This window comes from Agelaius tricolor, unplaced genomic scaffold, assembly GCF_023055355.1.
Source record: "Agelaius tricolor isolate 1412-34295 unplaced genomic scaffold, bAgeTri1.0.p SCAF_20, whole genome shotgun sequence".
NCBI lineage: Eukaryota > Metazoa > Chordata > Aves > Passeriformes > Icteridae > Agelaius > Agelaius tricolor.
Window position 1 is genome coordinate 1,687,878 of NW_027269280.1, and position 21,913 is coordinate 1,709,790.

Sequence of the window (21,913 nt, forward strand, 5' to 3'; positions counted from 1 at the left end):
CAAAGCAAAGAGCACCTACACTTACTACTTGTTAAAATTAAGATCACCTTGCTACTGTATTTTCTAAGTGTGCACAGTATTCTGGATCAGAGTTACCTTCATCATTCCATGCTTCCACAGCCATGCCAAGATTTCTGGCCTGAATTTCTCCTTTGTAAACAGGAACTGTAACATTGTGACCCATGAAACATGAAATTATATCTGTTCCACCTACAATAAAAGAAACCCATTTAGAATATACAATATTTTTTTGGGAAAAGCCAACCTGATAACTACATAGGAACAGCCAACTGCCAACCTTTGCCAAAGGCTTCTGATCCACACTAAGCAGCACAGAACAAACAGCATTATCTAGCATGTTGTAGCTTTTATTAAAAGGTTTTCTTCCTTACTTTATATATCTTGTTATATGTGTATGCCTTTCATGCAGAGCTATCCCTTAAGGCATAACTTTTCTCCTTCCAACAGTCTCTTTAATCTCATTTAAGGAAATTTCCATTTATAGGAGAGAGAAAACAAACAGGGCCTGCTTTACAGACTTCAGATATTTACAGAATTACTTGGAAATGTTTTCTTGTTTGTTTTCATTAGTTTAAATAACCAGTCAAGCTACATTTACTTAGCTTTTATACCTTTATCATGGGAGGGGGGGAGCCAGGCCTTGAGGATGAACAGTTATCTTAAGAAAATAGATACTGTCAAAGTGCTTACTTAACTGGAATATTTATAGTCTTCCCAGGACTTTATGGAAGAGAATTAAGACACAAATCAATCATGCTATCTTTTCTCAAAAATAGGCTTCTGCATTTGAGTCTATTAATGTCTGTAGTAGCAAGTTCTAGATTCAGCACTACTCTTACTGAGCCCAGAGCCTGAGATAACTTCAGTAGCAGAATAGTCACATTTTAAAAATCAAACTGAGTTAAAAAGCTCTTTGAAAAAGTCAGTCCTTGTTACAAAGCAAAATGAGGAGTGCTGTGGTGGACCTTATGTGAGCAGGAGTTGCCTCAGCCAGCACTGCTCACAACAAACTGCATAGCATGGGGGCTTGATATTTCTCTAATTATATAATCCACAAAAAAAAAAAAATCCATCTGCAGTGCCAATTACTTGGCACAAAAGAACTGAAATGGGAACTCTCCAAGAGGTATTTTCTGCTAAAGTCAGCTATATGCAGAACAGTATGTTCTGTAGGTTAATAGACTCTTTGCTTGATCTCACCCTGCCACCCCTAAGGACAGCCAGTCAAAATAAATGATCATACTTAAAATCCAAAACATCCACCAAAACCACTTTGGAGTGCCTGAGTTTCATTATGGCACAGTGAATTATGCAGAAAACCTCAGCACTAAAGAGACAGCTCATTCCACTTTAACTATAACCAATCCCAAATGATCCAAAGCCTCCCAAGCAAGCAGGAGGGAGCTGCACAGGCACTCAGAGCATTCCTGAGATGCTGCAGCATAAAAGCCTCACCTGAAATGGATCCCAGGAGGACACTGCTTTTTATGTGTTTGTAGACATACTCATAGCTTTGAGATTTGAGAGGTGATCCTGTAGACAGGATAGTGTGGAGTGTTTGGAGATTGTGTGTTTCACCTTAAAAAGGAGAAAAGCAGCACAGGTTAAGGCAGAATTTCTCCAAGTGTTTGCAACTGTTTGTCACTACAATCCAGAGTAATTACATAAAGGGCTGTGACAAGCCAGGGAGCCAGAACCAGGAGAGGAAAGGTAGGAGGGAGGACAGAAGGGATTCACCAGCTTTTTGAGGCTTACATGGTTTTAAATTTTTCTCTTCTAGCACAGCCAGCCACTTTGCACCCGTTCCAAGGATGGTGATCCTAGAGGGAAAAGAAGTTTACATGTTTTGCATATTTAAATATGCTAAGATTCTAAAGACCTGCAATTCCCACTGCAGTGAGCAGAGGCTGTTACACACTCTGTACGTGGATTAGACAAACAATGCAGCCTCTCAGAGCTTTCCAAGTGCAAGGCACATCTTTTTGAACCATCAAAATCAGTCAGATCAAATGTCATCTCTGCAGCTTTGAAACTTTTAACTCTACCTTTAAATATTAAGCAAAGCTTTCCCATCTCCCAGAGACATTCACTTACATTTACAGGAATTTGTAATTGCAGAACACTCCAAAGACATCACAAAATGTTACCATGTTTACTTTATTAATGGGCCATAATTTTCCAAGAGTGCCTTGGTACAGTGAAACTTTGCCATTTCAGGGCACAGTTTGACAAAAAATTACTCTGGAATAGCAATCAGTGATTTTCTGGTGATTCCTGTTCAGTTTCCAGGGGTGAAAGCCTGAGCTGCCCATGCCTAAATGAACAGGAAACTTGGCCCAACTGAACAATTCCCTCCTGCCCTTGCAAAGGGTATTTAGAGCTCCTCAGTAGAATTAAAACCTGGTTTCTGTGATTCCTTTTACATTACAGCCATAAACTCACTCAAGAAAACGCAGAGCTAGATGAGGATGAGGGACACAGCACAGAGCATGGGCAAGATCAACACCAGCAGAGCTGGACTAAGATCCTGCTAGGCTGTGTTTTCCTCCAAAGGCAGCATGGGAGGCAGGACACTGTCCCAGGCAAGGAGAAGGGGATATTTCAACACTGCCAAAAGGGGATGTCTCCCCTTGCCAATGCTGGTGCAAGACTCCCCTCAGGTAGGAACAGGCTCCTTGCACAAACACATCAGGGCACAGAGCAATTTACCTGGCACGTGGGAAGGGCACACAGAATGCTTTGACTGGAAGGAACCTTAGAGATCATCTAGTTCCAGCCCCTGCCATGGGCAGGGAACCTTCCAGCATGAGAGCCCCAGCCCAGTGCTCCTCAGCTCCCCTCTGTGCCAATCCTATGAACTATTTTTACTCTTGTGTAACATCTCACTTTCCTTCCATGCCTCAAACCAGTGCTTATTTTACATTAGAATACAAAATGCTTCTCTATTTTAAGCTCTTTGACACTTCCTCTACAGCACATGTAGAGCCAAATCTCCCTTTATTTCCTCCCAAATGCTACATGACTGCATTTAGTCACCATCCCCCAAATTCCCAGCTCACTAATGGCTGTCCACTTGAGTCATTCCTGCCAGCAGGATGAGATCTCCCCATGATCCCCTCAGAATATGCTCCCTGAGGGAAAGTGTGGTGCCTCTTCAGAGAAGAAGGTAATCTTCACATGTTGGAGCCTTTTTTTTTAACATATTTAACATATGAGTGAGCTGGGAACAGACTGCATGATGAAGTAGCACCCAGATGGCCACCGCTCTTAGCGCCAGATTACAAAAGCGAGACATGCAGACACATTTATCTTCACTTGCTCTTGGCATGTGGAGACAATGCTTAAAAATAAGCTGGGCTCTTTCTCAGTTCTCATCTTTTTGCCTGTTGTTCCACCGGGGTTTCTTTGGGGGTGAAGCATGGCTGAAGTTTGGGGGTTTCTTTTGTGCTTTTTACTGGAAGCATTTGGACTCGGCATTAAGCTTCAGTTATAATGGCCAGAGACAAAATGTCAGTCTTTAAATATAACATGTCACAAAAGACAGTGAAGTTTAAATTATTAATGATGCAGAGTCAGAAAGTGAATCTTTTGTCATCCACTCTCCACCACAAACAATTTTAATTATCAATTAAAAATGACACTCATTTTACTGGTAATAAAATTCAAATTTACTCCTTACATGCAGCTGGCAAAATAGCAAAGTTACAAAATAAATTTTTTTAAAAATCCAAGTTTAACAACGGGTACAAAGCTAAATGCAATCACAGGGTTTTAGAGGTGTTTATCTGCTACCTGCCATTTCTCTAAGCTTCAAGAAAGGGTGCTGTGAGCATTTTCAGGCACAAAAAATGGCATAAAACAATTACTGAACAGCTTATCAGTATGAATTAGGCATTATAGGTTAAAAAGCAAAATATGAAAATATAAGCAGCCCTGCTGAGCCTTTCCAGTCAATTTATGTCTTTAAGTCAAAGTTCTATATTAAAATCTTCAGTTGAGCTGCTTGAAAAAAGAGTTCTTATTTACTAAGTTCTGAGTGTGCTGAGAAATTACTCTTCAGATTGCTCCCAATTACTGCCTTTTGAAAAGGCTGCACTTGAAAACTATTGAACCAAAAGTCTTTGTTTGCCTGGAATTCTAATACCTGACTCCAATTTGAAACAATCAGCTCTTTGTCTCTCCTCCTCTCCCAGAAAATGTTTTAGTACAAATTTTTAAAAGCAGTTCCACACAGGGCTGAGCCAAAAGATAAACTGTGTCATGCTGTGCATCAGCTCCTGCCCAAGGGAGCAGCACCTTCAGGGAGGCTGCTTGGGGCAGAGTGGCAGGGTGACAGTGCCACCAGCCTGTATTTAAGCCTGGATACATACCCTAGTCTGTCAGTCAGGTCCCAGAGCACATTTGGGGAAGGAATTAGAGGAGATCCATCATACAGGACCACTGAGGCTCCTGTAGCAAGTGCAGACACCAGCCAATTCCACATCATCCAGCCAGTCTGGAGGAGAAAAGAAACCTCCATGAGTTGGTCCCTGCCTGCAGCCCCAACAGGGCTGTCAGTGGCACAGGAGCTGCAGCCAGCTCCACAAGGATGCAGATGTTGGCAGAAGCTGGACCCAAGCATGATCCCTGCCCTCATGCAAGAGGTGCCACCCTTCCCCTCCACTCGCCCTGCCTGGATTCCTCCTGCTGTTGAACCCACAGCAGTGATTCTGTCAGATCCTAGCAGCACCAGGCTGAAGCTCTGCTCATCCTCTCACCTGTCCCAGGCTGCCCCAGCTGCATGTTCTGAGGGATGTTGATCCAAGTGATCCCTCCCAACACCTAATGAGCTGGGGATTCCCTGGCTCCCTGCACACACAGCTTTAGAGCAGAGCCAGGACAAGGCAGAGACAAGGCAGCTACCATGATCCCTCCATGGAGACACTGCAAGCTGACTAGTCATGTTAAAGTTCACAGGGGAACTCATGAGGAAAGACATCAGCCTTCTCAAACTGCTCCACTCACACAAGGCTTAGCAATCATTTTTCTTGATCACAGCATTAGGAAAAACACCTCCCACCATAGAACTGAACTCCACACAGGTGAGGTTTACCCCCTTTCCTTTATCAAACGTGGAGCTGGGCAGCTTCTTTCCTCACAAACAATACAGAGAGATAAATTCTCATCTTGAGTATGACCTAGCCCTGCAGGAAGGTGGAATCTGATTTGCAGGTGATATTGATGAGGCAGCTTGATCAATAAACCTAAGAGACTAAAAATCAATCCATTTTCCTCAGCAGTTAGGTCAGAAACATTTAACATAGGTTTGACCTTTCATCAGAAAGGTCCCTGCTGCATTTTATTATTTCACCTGCTTTATTTTTTTTATAAACTCAGATGAGACAATCTCTTGCAGTAAAAAAAAATTTAACACACAAAGAAGTGTACTTGTGGATTTGTATGACAAGTTGTCCCATCTTTATAGGAAAAATATGTTACAGTGTTTCTAAAAATGCCTTAAGCCCCACTTGCCGTTGTGTAGTACATAATCACATCACTGCTGCTCATGTTGCCATGAAGAATGTGCTCCTTCAGGTGCTGGATGAGGGTACCCTGCAAAAAGAAAGGAAAATACAAGATCACATCAATGAAAAAGCAAAACTCTGACAGCACATTAAGACTTAACACTAACAGTCAATAGCTTGCAGGATGTACTCCAGGATTAAAGCAAGTATTCCCCTTTCAACTGCAACTGAAGCAAATCCCAGGGCCTATCTAACAGCAGCAGCAATTGCATTCTCCATTTTCTCACATAACTTTTCAGCCTCTCTCATTAGACCTCAGCAATTCCCACTGCACATCACTTTTAATCCATGGAATAAATAACTCCCTTCCCTTCCCAGTGCACACAGCCATCAGTTGCAGAGTGCTCCATGCAGACCCTCATTTTAACAGCAGGCTTTCAGCAGCCAGGCTTTGCAAGAGAAGCCCTTGGACAGTTTCATTTTCAGTGAATTTGGGCAATGGGAGGAGTGAAGGACTGAGAGCTGCCATAAACTGCAGCAGCTGCTGAACATTAGCACCATGTGGCCAAATTATCTTATCTATTAACATCTAGGAGACAAAAGACCTGACAGCACAGATCTCTTGTAAACACTGGAGTGACTAGAAATGTGAAATGTCTCACTGCTCAGAGCATCAATATTAATAATCTCCTGAAATGTATTATTTCCTTTTGTTGGAAATGCTGCTAAACCATTTCCCTGATCATCATTAAAGCACAACTTGCTAGGGTAAATAAATTTACAGACTACTTCATTAAGTCACTTCACTGCAGTGACAAATTAATGTAGCCAATGTTAAAATAAAAAATGGTTTTTGCATTTATGCAAGGAGTCATAGTGAAACTATTAAGAGCCTCATAAGCATGAAACAAGATTTACACCGAAAGAAAACAGATTACAGATAAACATTCAAAATGAAAAAGGAGAGTCATAAAACTGGCACATGCTTCGGGAGAAAAAGCAGAAAACATTAAATAAAAATAGAGGAGTAAATCTTATTTTCACTTCACTGCTCAAAGGAAGCAGGTTTGAATTCACCTACTGCTGTTTGAACACCCTCAGCTGTCACAACGCTGCCATCTAGCTACAGCTGCCATTTCCTACAGCTGAAAACCACCCGAAAATGGGGATTTAGCAACACTGTGTCAAACTGAATCGGTAAGGTTGCCAAAAGAATTGCAGGTGTTTACATAATTACAGCATTTATAAAGGAAAGCCCATTGTTTCTGCAGGAGATTCTGAAAGAGCCACACAAAATATCAAAATTAAAAGTTACATTCAATTCAGATAAATACTGGTTTTCTTTTTCCTTCATTTAGTTTTTGCTACTTCACAGCTTGGAACCAAAAGGAGATTTCTGAGAATGGTTTTAGGTATAGGCTGTGAACAATTTCCCTGCAAAACCTGGTACCTCTCAGGCTGGAAACAAAAGGACCTGGGAGAAGGCAGAGCTGCTCTAAACCCACAGCCCAAAACGCTCTCTTGAGTTAATTTATAGGATTCATTTATTTATAGGACTTTTACAACCCTGAGCATTTATCACCTCACAGCAGATCTGGCAGCTGATAAAACTGCCTGGTCTGCTGCTCCTCCTGGGGGCCAGGCCAGGCTGGAGCAGTGCTGAACATCTGGAGAGTGAGCCCAGCTGTGCAGAGCCCCAGCAGGGCAGGAGGAGCAGGGCCAGGGCAGCAAACAGCCCCTGAGGGATCTGCAGCCCTGCAGAGCTTGAAACACAAGCCTTGCAAGTCCTTGAGATGGACAGATGGGAACTGAAGAGGATTTGAGCTCCAAATTCTCTCCTTGGATAGCTGGGAGCAGGAATAACTGCAAAGGGGCCTGGTAGGAATGAGGCAAGAGCCACCAATGATTTTAGGACTAAAGAAGAACAATTACTAACGTTGTTCTGCAGCACACCCAACTGGTCAAAACCACACTGCTTTTCTTCCAGGATCAAAAAGAAATCCTACTCTTCTGAGCCACCATTTTTAAAAACATCTCCCATGCCCTGGCTTCATTTTCTTTACTTATGGATGTCATTTCACTGTGTAGCAAAATAACAGACCAGAAACTTACTGCAGAATTAGATAAACTGGGTTGTGAACTTAAAGTAAGCTGCCTGTTGGCATCTAAAATCAGTACAGTAACAAACCAGCATTGGAGCACACTATAAATAAGCAATAATTGAAATGTCTTCACCAAAATGTCATCTCTTCTTGCTGTTTTCACTACCAGAAACACATTTGGTTTAAACTAAAGCTGGAAAATAAAACAAAGACAGTAGGCTAATTCTGCTTTTTTTTAAATTAAATCAATGCAAATCGTCCTATTAATTCCAGTGGAAACAAGATTAAGCCTAGAACAAACAGACAAAGCCAATCAAGTATGTAAAAGACATCTAAGAATTGATTTGCATGGACTTTGTGTAGGCCCTATTCAAACACTGAGGTCCCTAACTCAACAATTTACTTTTCAGCCAGAGGTGCTAGCAGCACAAAAGAAAAAAAAAATCATTCTGCACCACAACTACAGAGCTGCTCAGTGGAAACAGAATCATCACAAACAATAGATCTTACTCATCCATCCACCCAGCAAGGATGAGTAGTCTGGACTTAAACTCTAAGGGAGCTCTGCACATGATTCAGCTGGAGAGCAGAGCCATGATTCAGGGCAAGCTAACAGGTAACATGGGAAAAGAAAGAACTTTGCAAGAGAAAACTCCCATTTTCTGGTCTACAGCTATTTTTCATCTCTACTGTTTATCACCCATCACTGAACAAAACACCTGTCCTGTTTTAGCTAATCCACCTCTGCAAGTATTTACCCAGTCTAAAGCCAGCACAGCTTCAAAACAGCTGTCAGACTTCAAAACCCACCTCCTTTCTTCTTGCCAAGCACTGGATTTGTGTCCCAAAGGGACCATTTGGTACTGCCTGCTATGATCTCCTGCTGATTGATAACACAAAGCAGAGTGTTTACAGCAGCAGGGGATTTGTCTGGGGGCAAATCCTCCAGTCCCTGCCATCAAAGGGAGGCAAGAACACCCACACTGGGGGCACAGCATCAAAGGATGCTGCCCTCAGGCCACCCAGCCCTGCAGGATGCTCACCCTGACTTGCAGAGCAAACAGCAGAGATGAGGGACTGGCTAAAAGCTGTGCAGTTCCATTTACACACATCCTGCCTGCCCTAAATGGGAAAAACCTGCCTTTTATTAAGGATTATAGCAGAATTCAAGTTTCAACAACTGCTGCAATCACTTCCTCTGTTTTAAGAGCTTTGGAACATCAATAGCAAGTGGAAAGCACATGAGCAAGGGTCATTCTGGCACCAAAATCAGATATTATCTTCAGCCACAACCAGACACTGCCTCAGGCAGTTTCCATGCAGTGCAAAACCTACACTCAAGGAGATTCCAACTCTTTGGCTTCCTTCCTTAAAGGACTGGTGAGGATGACATACTCTAAACCCTTAAACAAGAAGTAATGTTCAAGGTAAAAAATGATCCAGGTAATAAAAACTGCAAGCTCCCCATGGGCCTCAAGCTAACCATGTCCAAAAATCAGTTGCAAACACCCAATTGAAGTTCTGTGGCTTTTCTTCTTCAAATCTCTGAGATCCTCAAATATCTGAGATTCAGTTCACATCTGTCCATCTCAAATATCAGTCAGGCCACTTCTACTGGTGCTTTTGTGAATGACACTTGCTCTCAGGAAACACCTGGAATCTGAAAGGTCTCCACACTGATTTCTAAACCAAAGTATTTACTGTCCTTTCCAATCCACACTTGCTTTCAAATAGCCACTAACAAATAAAAAGCTTCACTGTCAAGTTACTGAGAAACCAACAGCAATCAATTCTTCCTGAAAATCCATCACAGAGTGATGCTGTTAAAGGCAAAATGTAAGGCAAGCAGCAAAGCCCAGGCAGTGCAGCCCCAGGAGGGAGGACATACCCCTGCTGAGTGAACCATGCATTTTGGTGCCCCTGTGGTGCCTGAGGAATACATGATAAACAGAGGATGGCTGAAAGGCAGCTGCTCAAACTCCAGCTGGGGAGCCTGGTCTCCTTTCCCAGTGGCAAGGAAGTCTTCTAAAAAGACACTGCATAAGAAGGAGGGGGAAAAAAGGAACATTTCAAAACTTTCTGAAAGCATTACCCCAGCCCATGTGTAAGATCACCTCTGTACCCAGCAGTGCTCCCATTACCTGTTTGGAATCTTTGAAATATCTATGGTTTCTCTTGAAGATACATATGGAATCACCACCACTTTCTTTAGGTCTGGAAGCCCTGGAAGAAGGAAGAAAATGATTTCCTACATTCAGTTACATAAGCAAAGGTCTGTTCTGCCTGATTGAATCATACAGTGTAATGCACCAAGTAACAGAAAGAATTCTGATGCACTGGGTATTGAAATCCCAGAGGACTGAATTGTTACCCAAGATGTAATTTCCTCAATGCTGCCAGCCTTTTATGTGTAAAGCTGCAAGCCTTAGTGCTGTAATACCTCCCCATTTGTCTTCAGCAGCACTTTGCTTGAGCTTAAAAACACCATCATCAGCCCCTGCTCCCACTGCTGGCTAATTTCTGATGATCTATTAAAGTTAAGCAAGCAGAAGACTGACAAAATTACAGAGAAGACCATTCAGCTTTTACCCAAATCTGTTCTGAAAGCCTCAGTGGCCACTGTGACACTGTAAAGAAGAAAGGACAGCAACAAGCAGTGGCAGGGCAGGCTCTAAGTGCTCACACAGCCACAGAGCAGGTGGGATGCAGTGAAATACCTTTTACCACCCTCAGCAGCTTCTCCAAGTGGTTGTGCTCTTTGCCATTGTATATAACAGCTTCAACAGAGAAGATGAGCTTGGGCTGAATTTGGGAAAATCTGTCCAGTACACCCTAGGGATAAAGAGAAAAATGTGTTAAAAAAATGAAATTAACTGCTACAGTAGGAAAAATGTGTTAAAAAATGAAATTAACTGCTACAGTAGGAAACTTCAGTGGGTGCTAAATACACATTTCAAAACAAGCAAGGAATAAGGACAGGAATTAACAGCAGAGTTGTTAAAAGACTGCCTGCTTGTCCTTCACTCACACAAGATCTCTGAAACACAAGAGGTTTGTAACAATCTATTTCATGACCCCCAACCAGATCACAATGACAAAACCCCCATGGATCACTTAGGGAAGGGCCAAGCTCATATAGTCCTAAACAGCTAAAAAATCACCTTGCAGGTCAGACTGGACTCATGTGAGGAGGAGAAGGAGCTGTGATGTGAGCAGAATTGGGCACCTGGTGCCCATGGAGGTGCCCAGGACTCCTGCTGCACCTGCAGGAGGAGCCCATGTGCCCCCAGCTGCTCTGACAGAGCACCAGGGCTGGGGGACAAACACCACCCTGGGGAGAGGCACTGATGGGGTCAGGGCTCCCACATGAGCTGGCAGCTTTGTTCTGCCACCATTAACACAGGCAACCTCACCACTGGAGTTTGAGCAAAACAAATTGATGTTGAACACACACAGACTGCCAACAAAAGATACCACAGCTCCTTTAGTATCTCTGCAGCACAACACATTCAAATGCTAAATTTTCAGGTGTCTCCTCCAGCTTACACAGTGTTCAGTAATTTACCACAGCTATCATCCTATTTGAGATTAAAACCCCTCTGGCATTTACTGTTTTCCATGTACACTGCATGCAGCAGCCTACCAGAAATGGATCTTTTTGTATTCAACAGCAAGAAGCAAATCCTTTCAATAAAAGCTCTCACACACTGATGTTCCAACCTCTCTAGCTCCATTACTTGAAGCATTAAGAAGTACAAGATTACACAATACTGTAAAATTGTCAGCTAAGTCTTCAAGAACAATCTCCTAAATCATGTTGCAGAAATCAGACTTGAGTCATCTGCTTATTCTTCCCAGCATTCTTTATTTTTCTGTTTTCTATTTTGCCCTCTACATTGCAGTGAAAATGAGAAACAAATTATTACCAAATCTGAAGATGAAAGCAAAAACATCACGATCAACTCATCTCTGTTAAACTCCTTTCCAAGCTGAGCTGCTCAGCATTGCAAAAAAAAAAATCTGCTGCAAAAGGACAGGAGTTCTGTCCTGACAATGCCTCCATGCCACAGGAAAGCACAGGAAAGGGATATGGCTAAATATAAATGTATTAGCTGAGAATGTCACTAACAGCTTTCCCTCCTATCAAACATGTATTTCCTTTTCCTTGTTCACATTATAAGAAAATACAGTGACAATGCACTGACATGCAAATTTATCAATTATTTTAAAACAAGAAATCACCAGAATCTGTTCTGGTGACAGAAGAAGTTTTCAAGAAGCCCCTGGTGTGTTACCTAACAAACTCAGAAATGGAGATTTATAATTAATACATTACAGTTACTCTCTAAGGGAGCATGCAGTCAGATTTGCTGCTTCTTTGGTAAATTCTCTGCCTCCTCCTTTGCTCCATTCCCAGGAACAGAGCAAGCAGCCACACTGGTGTGCATTTGTACATGTGTGCACAGCCCCACGCTGAGCACAGGGCACACACATCTCATTCCATCGTGCCTATGTTTAAAAATTCAGAGCAATGAGCACTAAGGGGACTGTAAAGAGAAGAATCAAATCTGAAGAGAAGTGTGAATCAGAAGAGAGATGGCTCCAGCTCTCAGGGTCCTACCAAACCTGCTAGCACACCCAGTCAGATTCATTAGCACTGGCAGCACCAAATCCCACAGGGCAGCCTGCTCTGACACAAAGGCAACACAAACAGATGGAACGTGTGCAATTGCCACACTGCAACTCCAACCCAACCAGATGGCTCAGCAAGGAATTCCTTCCACAAAAAGCTCAGGTGTAGCAGACATGGCTCGTTCTATTCCAGTTCAGTCCAAAGAATCGTGCAGGGCCCCCCAAATGGAGCTGCACTGAGCTCACCAAAGGCTCCTCAGCCAGTTCTGGGAGCAGAGCTTCTTCATGAACTTACAAATCCAAGCATTGCTCATGCCCAGGCCAGCACTTTGCCATTAATTGATGGGAATGGGTAACAGGGAGCAGAGAGATGAAGCAGCAGCTGCCAAGAGTGGTGAGGTGCGTGGGAGGCAGCTCAGTGGTGCTCTGACAGCAACTTCCTCAAGGCTTGAAGCCTTTGGAGGGATGGCATTCAGAGCTGCAGTGTGTAGGCAGCTCTGAGGAGTGACATTTCTGAGCTTCACAAAACACATACACACAATTGGACCTCAGATGTTGAAAATGCTACACTATTCCCCCAAGCACAAAAATCTTTGTGTATATTAGCACGACTGATGCAACTTCACAAAAAGAGGAATAGCTTTTGCTCAGGGTGGAAGCCAGTGTCCCTGAGGGCCTCTGCTGATCTCCTTCATGATTTTAGGATTTGAATTCATGCCAACACACGCTGCCAAAGGAAAATAAATGATATTGATGGCACTGCAGTTCCAAGGCCAAGTTCCATTAAAAAGCTATCACAAAAAAACAAAAAGCTGGGCACTGAAAACAACAGCACACCAACATGGACAGAAAACATACCAGCCCTTTGTAATGCAAGTAAAGTGAGCAATCTTCCCCCACATAAGAGATCAAATCACATTGCACAAAACACTCCATACCATCATTTTCTGAGCAAGCAGAAAATATTTGTAGAACAGATTGATCATTACATGCTGTAATGATTTTTTTAATCATTTTTTTCCCAGTGATACACCCCCAAGTGTAAGAACATGGAATGCTGCTGCCCTCTAGTGCTAATCCAGGAATGATTAATCCATACATTTCCCAGACACTGGGGTTAAACACTGAAATTGAGGGGTTTTTCTAAAAACATTGCTCTTTGCACTGTGCAATTCAAAACCACTGCATTTTTCATATGTAAACTTTTAGATAGAAGAAAGGTTTAATATTCCCCTTAGAAGTTTAGATCCATTGTTGATGTGTGCTAAAAACTTTCCAAAAGAAGCAGAACACATTCCCCAAGTTTCCAGGGCACATCTGTTTGGATGTCATAATTTCCCACACAGCATTGTGTATGAAACACAGCATTGATTTCTACACTACCAAGAGTCAATCAGGTTAGTGATATTAGCATGAAATTCCTCACTGTTGGCAAATAAAGCCTGGTGGAACAGACCAACCAGGGTGGTGCTGAGTTCACCCTGACAGGAGGCAAAGGATGGGACTACTTGGGCCAAGAAATTGGGAGTGTGGAAACTGGAGTGTGGCTAAGCCTGGGGCAGGGTTTGGGAAGAAGAGCCAAGCTCAGACTGCACTGCTGCTCATTTGCACATTTAATATGATAAAAGCTCACCAAGACAATGGAGTGCATGTGAAGATATCCCAACAGTGAGCAGCTAAAGCCTCTCCAATCCCCCAGGTGCAGATCAGCAGCGACACTGACAGCAGCAGGAAAAGCTGCAGAGTGCTGGGCTGTGCCAGGAGGTGGCAGCAAGGCTGAAGGGACAGAAGCCATCTCTGCCACCTGAACTCACCACCCTCAGCAAGGGCTGCTCTGCACAGGCACCGGGCTACTCACGTTAATGCCAAAGTCTGGGGAGGTGGAGCTCCAGATGGCACCAATGCTTGCAGCTGCCAGCATTGCCTCCACTGCGTGGATGCTGTTGGGCAAGTAACCTAGGGCAGAGGGGAATGGTTAGAGATGGAACAGCACTAAAATAGATATAATAGCTACAGTGAACAGGTTTTAAAAATGCAAAATCCTAGGCTGAAGCACCCTTTGAAGTTTTCCACACAATCAATGTCGTACCTTGAAGCCAAATCAGTTACACAAGGAATTAGTTCTATAAATGAATTTATTACTATTTGTATCGGGGCTTTTATCTACAATATTACTCCAAATTTACAAATAATCCTGCTTAATTAATAAGCCTTTCAGGATAAGAGGGTAGCATAGGGAAAAGAGTAACTGGGAGAGAAAATTAGTGCATTGATGAGGGTACACAGGGACTGAGAACACAGCAGCATGCAGGGGCACAGAACAAGACTGCAGGAACAGCCACCAGAGAAAGAACCAGTATCTGTAGGGAAAGATTATAAATAGCTCAAGAGCAGAGATTCAGCTTCACCAAGCTAAATGTTGGCTGGTAGACACTGCCAGAATCCTAAACACAAACAAGCAAAACCAGTGTCTCAGCTGATAAGGGAGTAACAGAGTGGGACAAGCCCTGCAACATTCCCACACAAATGTGGCCCTTCAGGTTTCTCTCATTAGCTTGCAGCAAGATTTCAAGATTTAAATTCAATTTATCACGGCATAGAGAATAAATTAATGTCAAGAAAGTCAGATTTTAGTTTCAGTGAGCTCAATTTGAGCAACTCTCCAGAAGGGGCTGGGTGCCTGAGTCTGACTCTGCACTGCTCAGAATTCAGCCCACAAATTAAAAAGCGCAACTGGAATTCACAAACTACACTGAGATGGATCAAAGACCTGGAGCTTCAGATCACCTTTCTTAAGCAACCAAAAAGACATCCAAGTACTTTAAAAAAGCACAGGATGGGCCTAATTGCAGTACTCTGACATCTAATTAGAATGTCACCTTTGAAAGCAGAAGTTAAATGGCAATAAAAAGCTTTCCAGCCTGTTCAGCAGCAGGGGTGGGCACTGAGATCTTGGACTGCAGGTGCACCACAAGGATCTACAGCCAACAAACATTCAACAGTGCAAACTCCTCAAAGAATAATATTTATGGATGTACATTTCAGGACAGGAACTCAGATCTTAATAGCAATTCCTGCTATGTTAATATTACAGTTAGGAGGGTACCAAGATGGATTGTTGTGAGGTTTTTCTACATTGCTTGAAAAAGGATGGATTTTTTTTTTCAACTTTGTAAAAAGTGAACTATAAGTCTTAAACTGAGATTCCTCCTCATTGAAAAATCAGTGAAATCAGTTTCTTAACCAGCAGTGTCACTGCAGTTACTGAGAGCTGCTGTGCTTTTGGGAGCAGTAACTTTTAAAACAGTATTATGACTTAAGCCCAACAATTTCTGGAAAACACACAACTGTGAATAAAAGCTCCATGCCATGCTAAGATATAAATTGCTCCCTAGAACTGCCTACAGCTTATAGTGGTTTGTTCAGTGAAGTTCTTAAGCACATAAAGTACAGCAAAAGCTCATGCCCATAAAAGCATTATTTATTTTGCTATTTTCCCCTTGGGGTCAAGGTTTATACAAGGCACAGTATCCCAAAATCTCAGTGATTGCTCTTGTAAGACAAATATTCCTCCCTAAATAATTTGAAATTTATGAACCAGAACAGACCAAAATGTCATTTGGTGTGACGAAAGCAGTTCTTTAATCGATGCCAAATATTTCCACTGAGCATTTCTTGGATGGGATCATCAGGGGGCCAGAGTGCAAGGAAAACAGAGCTCTCCCTGTGCTTTGGAGCAGTTGTTACTTTGCCACAAGCTTCAGTTCTGTTCTAAGCAATTCTCCTTTTCACCTTTCCACACAAAAGCCCTCAGGGCAAGATCACAGCTCTCTGCTGATTATTGTGAGGCAGACAATGAAATCATTGCTTTCATCTGTCAGCTGCCTTTGAGTGGTGGTTGAGTTTTGGAGGATGCCAGCCAGAAGTGCCCAAAGGTACAAACCATGCTCAGCAACTGCCTCTGCATTTCTGTGCCCTCACCTGATCCCAGAGCCTTGCTGCTCTCTGGGCTCTCACAGATTTGTCCCAACTCCACCACAGATAAAAATGTGAGTCTGTTCTGGCTGGAGATGCTCCAAACACAGCAGAGGAAGAACTCATGCTCCTTTTCTCTTAACAGCTAAATGACACAAAATACTTCTCCTGCCAGTCTTCCAGATTCATACTAGATTCTCATTTAGAAGTAAAGTTAATTTCTTCTTGCTGCCACATCTGAGATGCTCCAGCTGATCACAACTCCATCATGCATGGAAAGCTCCCTGCATTTGTCTGTGTCCCTGGAGATTCCAGCACACCCCTCAGGGCACTCGGGGGCTGACACAGCCACCCAGGCTCTGAATTTGAACAAACAGGAACACTGCAGACAAAGAGGATCAAAAAGGGAACTTCTTCAGCTGCATTAGCATCAGAGCAGTGACCACTGTGCAAAGCTCTGTATTATAGAATAATGGTACTGCTGATTTAATTATTTATCATGTTTGCTCATATATTTAACTAGGGCCTCCATGTTCCTTGATAAAATATTTCAGTTAAGGATCAAAACTAGGATTTCTCAACATGGGGAAGGCTACAGAAAGTATTTCTCTATCTCTGAATCCTTCCTTGCCCCTTTCTTGAAGGTGGTAAGAAAGGTAGAAACTACCTTCTGTTACCAGAAAGAAAAGGATCTGCCTCCTTTGGGTGAACTGGAAAGCAACTGAATAAAGGGCTCAAAACTCAGGAGCTGGGAACTCATCAAGCAGGAATATCAGAGTATCACACACAGGGGTCCCAGCAGCACCCCTCCTGACTGAGAAAAATGTATAGTCTCCATAAAAACAGAGAAATGAAAGCTTTGCCTGACATAAAACCTGTGAAATGTCTAAGCAGGACAAGCAGCATTTTAAAAACAGTCTGGATTTTTTTTAAGAGGCACTTACAGCCTGATCTGCTCAGGACTAAGTGCCTCAGCATTTTCTGTCAGCTGCTATTTGCTTAATCTAGCACACACCAAGATTACACTTACATGTGTTCATCCACACTGCAGCACCTCACCAACAAAATAGGTAAAAACTGTAGTCCAAAAATTAGATATAATTATGCTGCAAACTACAGCAAAAGTCTGATTTCTCAGAGGGCTGAGAACATATTCTGTGCAAGCACCTAATGCCTTCATGAAGTTTAATAAAGGCTTCCTCTTGGAAAAACAGGCACCCAAACATTCACTTATGTGCATGGATGAAAAAAAAAAAAAAAAAATCAACAATTGAACTGTGACCCTGTATCAAAGGTTTTATCTAAGCCTTGAAAGAATACATCAGGAAGAAGGAAAAGAGGGAGCAGCAACTAAAATATCTTCTCAATGTCTTCTATTACTGAACTACACCAGGTCAAAATGAGCAGAATTCAGAGACCAGACTCCTATTTTCCCTTTTCAGCATTTCCTGCTCATGCAGGACTTGCAAGTGGCCACCCTGCCCCACAGGAGAGTGGCCTGAAACCATGAGCACCCCTGTAATCGCCTTACAAAGCTTTAAAACCCACGTAAGCAGCAGGGCTAAGGCAGCTGCTATAGATAAAACAGCAGCTCAGACAATGGAATTCACTGATATTTGTTGAGGATGTTTTTGGGTGGGGAAGATCAGATTGTTTGTAACTGCTGATTTGTAACAGAGCAAAGCTGGCTACAGGGATAGAGTAGAAGCCATCCAAAGAGGAGAATCATCCTCCCAGTTGTGTTTTGTTCTATTTTAGTCATTGTCATTTGCCAGATGGCCACTGGAGGACCAGGAGCACCTCACATGTGGATCTGGGAGCTTGCAGTAGGTATTCCATGCCTCTTCCAACTGTTCAAGCATCACTGACAGCACTGCAAGACATCTTCAGAGGAAGAAATATGTTTCACAACACATCTGCTTCAATTATGCTCACTGTTAAGTGCTCTCAGTGAAGGAAAGGGAAGACTGGAGTGAAATCAAGCTGAAGAAAAGTGCTGACACCAGTGCCTGTCCACCCACACTCACCCACCTCCAGCTCCAACATACTATTACTGTCAGGATGCAGCCATAAACTGCACTGCACAAACCAGGGGGGATGTTAAGTGTAATGAGAAGTTAAAGCAGCCTTGTCTTGGAGGCAGCAAAGCGTGGAGATGAAACTCTCAGGAAAACAACAGTAAGAGTCACGTGCAATTCTAACAGCTCAGATTTTAAGAGAAAGTGTCAACAAAGGGTGTCAGAACCTGACAGGCTGACTACATGTTAGGCAGCTGTAATGAAGTTCATAGAGTGTCTCCTTTCCATTTAAAACCTTTTTTTCAGAAGCAGCAGAAGCATGCCCTGTGTTACTACTATGAAACAGCAAGAATTGCCTTTCCCTCTGCCATCTGCTCGAAATCTTGGGACAAATTACATCCCTTTGGATTCTGGCAAGCTCTGGAGAGGCTGATTTTTGGTACAAGTGGGTGTAGGACTCCAGCTTCCCCAGCCAACACTTAATGTCCCTTGCCCAACTCAGTTTGGGAAGCTTCAGCCTCTGACTGAAATGTTACACTGGAGCTCTCCCAGGGACTGCCAATACCCTCTGGAATAGCAGAGAAACAGAAGAAAGAAATTGAGACCCCCCCCCCAATAAAAGTATCTAAAGGGACTTGATTTATACTTTAAAAAAAGTATCAACTATGCTTTTTAATTTAAATTAGAGCTAAGCCAGCCACCAAAACAAGAAAAATTCAAAACTTAACCAGCCTGCAGTGCTAAACACAACAGTCATTAACTCAAAGGAACTGTTAATAAAATTATAATAGCATTATTAGCAGCACAGGCTACAGCTATATTTCAAGACCATGTTTTCTCCAGCTGCAGAGTACATTTTCCCTGCTGCTGCTGAAGAAATGAACAGATATGACAGCATTAAAGTTGAAAATTGAGATAAAGTCCAAGCATCTCCACCTTGATTCAGACAAACCTCCTCAACTTCACTGTATGGTTCATACCTAATTAAGGATTTAGCTCTAATTCCATGTTAAAAACCAAGCCACCAGCTGTGATAATTTCATGTTTCCAGTTCCAGAGCATACTCAAACCATATGCAAGAAATGAGCTCTGAGTAGATTTACATTTCCAGGTCATAATTGTGGGTTTAAAACTCAGTTTTCAAGACATGTTCAAGTTTGCAGCATGCAGAAAACAAATCAAGAGTTTCATCACTGTGGGTTTGCATCATGTAAGGATTTACACACACTTCTTTAGGATAATGGCCAAGTGTTGCTCAAACAACATGGGACTCCAGCAGCACAGTGACACAAACACCAGAACTGCCAGGTAGGAGCCAAGGAGCTTCAAGGATATTGCAGTTCTGACTTGCACTACACTGACAAATTAAAGAGTATCAGAGCACACAAAATAGAGGTGAAGCAGCTCAGCTGGGAGATCAAACCCAGCAATTGATAAATCAATGAAACTCCTTTCCAAGCCTGGACTGCACACTGGACAAGCTGTTCACTGGACAAAAACCTTTTTATATAGAAAAACACACACGAGTGTCTCTTGACAGGAAACATTGCTGCCAAAGGTGTGGAGAGCTGCTGCAAGGATCACAGGGTTCAACTCATCTCTGCACTGGTGGCTCGAGCAGTCCCTGCCCAGCAGCTGCTCACTGCCACCTCTCTGGGGGCAGGACAGGCTCTCCAGACCTGCAGCTCCCTGAGCACTGGCTCACCCAGGCCACAGGGGCAGGAACTGCCAGTGGCACCAGCACAACCAACCTTGGAGCAGCATTGCCCTGAGTGCCCCCACATCCATCTGCCAGAGCTTGTGGTCAGGGCTCAGCCAGAGGCACAGCTTCCATCTCCTCTGCTTCCACAGAGTGTTTCTGGAGCAGACCTTGGTGAATGAAGCATTTCCCTTCCCCTTTCAGTGCTAGAGAACCCACAGGCTAATCCAGGTTCCTTCCCTCTAGAAATGCATTTCCTACAAATGTAAATACAGCAGCACAAGAGCCTTTTCTTTACAATGTTTATTGAAATTTTCTGTGAAACACTATTTCACAGGCATGTTTCTGTAACTGACTACTCACTTGCACATTTCAAAAAAATTCCACCTCCTGTCCCTTAAGAAAATTACTCACCCACAACTCTGTCTCCTACTTTTACTCCCATCTTCCTCATGGCTGCAGCATACAAAGCTACAGCTTGTCTCAGTTCTTCAAAAGTAACTTTGAGGATTTCTTCTTTGCCCTCCCCTGAGGAAAGAAAATTAAAGCAATCAGAAATCAGGCATTGCAATGTGAGCCTAGTACAAACAACCAATCCTAGGAGAAAGCAATTCTAAGAGAACAGCTGCCACTAATATTCATGTTTTTACTTATGAAGTTGCTCTTATACTGCACCAAAACCTCTTCTTTTTAATGGGAATCAAGTATTAATCAGTGGTATTTGTTCAGTAGGTCTGAGGGCATTTCTAAAGACAAACACCTCTGCAGAAACACAAACTATTAATGGAGAAAGGTGTGCTCTCAAGGAGGATTCATGGTAAATAGATTGCACTCACCAAGGCTAATTTCAACATGGGAAGAACCTCATTTTCCCTTTTTGCTCAGTTTCTCATCAGGTCTAAGAAGCAGCACAAGCTCAAGTTCAGGTTTTATTACAGCAAGTCAGTGACTAGAAAATCATGCACATCCCAGGCCTGAATTTTGATGTGCTTTTGGAACATCTGCCTTTGCCAATGTAGCACAAAGCAAACAAACCAAACTGGACTCAGCTCCCCTCTGAAAGGATCTGCAGGGCGTTTTCCCTATTGTACTGAATGCCAGGTGTTACATAAGCCCTTAATAAATCACTCGTGAAATGAAACAAACAACCCTAAATGTTATGAAAGTAAAAATCTGTCACCTTGAAGGCCCTTCCTGCACCTCCTCAGTGTGACTGCTGTCCTATTTCCACCAGCCAGAACTTGCCATGAAGAACACACACACACACCAAGGACAGCACTGCACACCCTGCTCCTCTCAGAACAGCTGCCCTCAGCTCATTGCCTTCAGCAGGGAATGGCATTTTTCACTCTTTTGCCTTCTCAGACCTTCACAGCAGTAAATCTGGGCTGGCACAAAGCAAGGGAGCAGGCCATGATGCAGAACAGGCCAAGTCCCTGTTCCATGTGGTTCCTAAAGTGAGCAGGGACTGCCAGCAGAGCCTGGGCTCCCACAGAGCAACAGGAAATGAGAACTGATCCTGCTCCATGATTAAAGCCCCAGGAGAAGGGAATCACAAAAAAAGACTCACCATGGGAGCCAGGGACAAGTGAAACTGTTTAGGAAAGTTACATTTTCACTCCTAGGCCCTGGGCCATCCCCAATGAACACAAACCTGAGCCAGGTCCCCCAGCCACCACTCTGACCTAGCAGCAGGGAGTTACCAAGAAATACTCTGACTTAAGAGGTCTTAAGAAGATTAAACACAGCAGAAGGTCACAAAAGAGATGCAGGTGGAAGTCTGCTCACCAGAGGAGCCAACTGCTCATTCCAGCATTCATACAATGATCAACTAGGACACAGTTTTGCTCCTTTTGCTGTCATCACCTTTGATTATGTGACAAAGCAGTTTCTGATACACTTCATGACTTCCTAACAAAAAGACCTACAGAACAATAATCACATGTCAAACCAAGCAGTTAT

General features: G+C 43.0%; 1 protein-coding gene across 1 annotated transcript in view; it reads right to left on the reverse strand.

Moving 5' to 3' along the window:
- The window catches only part of AACS (acetoacetyl-CoA synthetase), a 36,661-nt gene that overhangs the window by 7,906 nt on the left and 6,842 nt on the right, over positions 1–21,913 (reverse strand). The window contains exons 4-13 of the mRNA XM_071444947.1: positions 20,366–20,479; positions 14,118–14,215; positions 10,345–10,459; positions 9,769–9,850; positions 9,516–9,663; positions 5,533–5,613; positions 4,392–4,516; positions 1,777–1,841; positions 1,477–1,599; positions 97–210 (exon numbers count right to left, since the gene is read on the reverse strand). Coding sequence (XP_071301048.1) covers positions 97–210; positions 1,477–1,599; positions 1,777–1,841; positions 4,392–4,516; positions 5,533–5,613; positions 9,516–9,663; positions 9,769–9,850; positions 10,345–10,459; positions 14,118–14,215; positions 20,366–20,479 — 1,065 coding nt within the window. The remainder of the gene's footprint in view (positions 1–96; positions 211–1,476; positions 1,600–1,776; positions 1,842–4,391; positions 4,517–5,532; positions 5,614–9,515; positions 9,664–9,768; positions 9,851–10,344; positions 10,460–14,117; positions 14,216–20,365; positions 20,480–21,913) is intronic.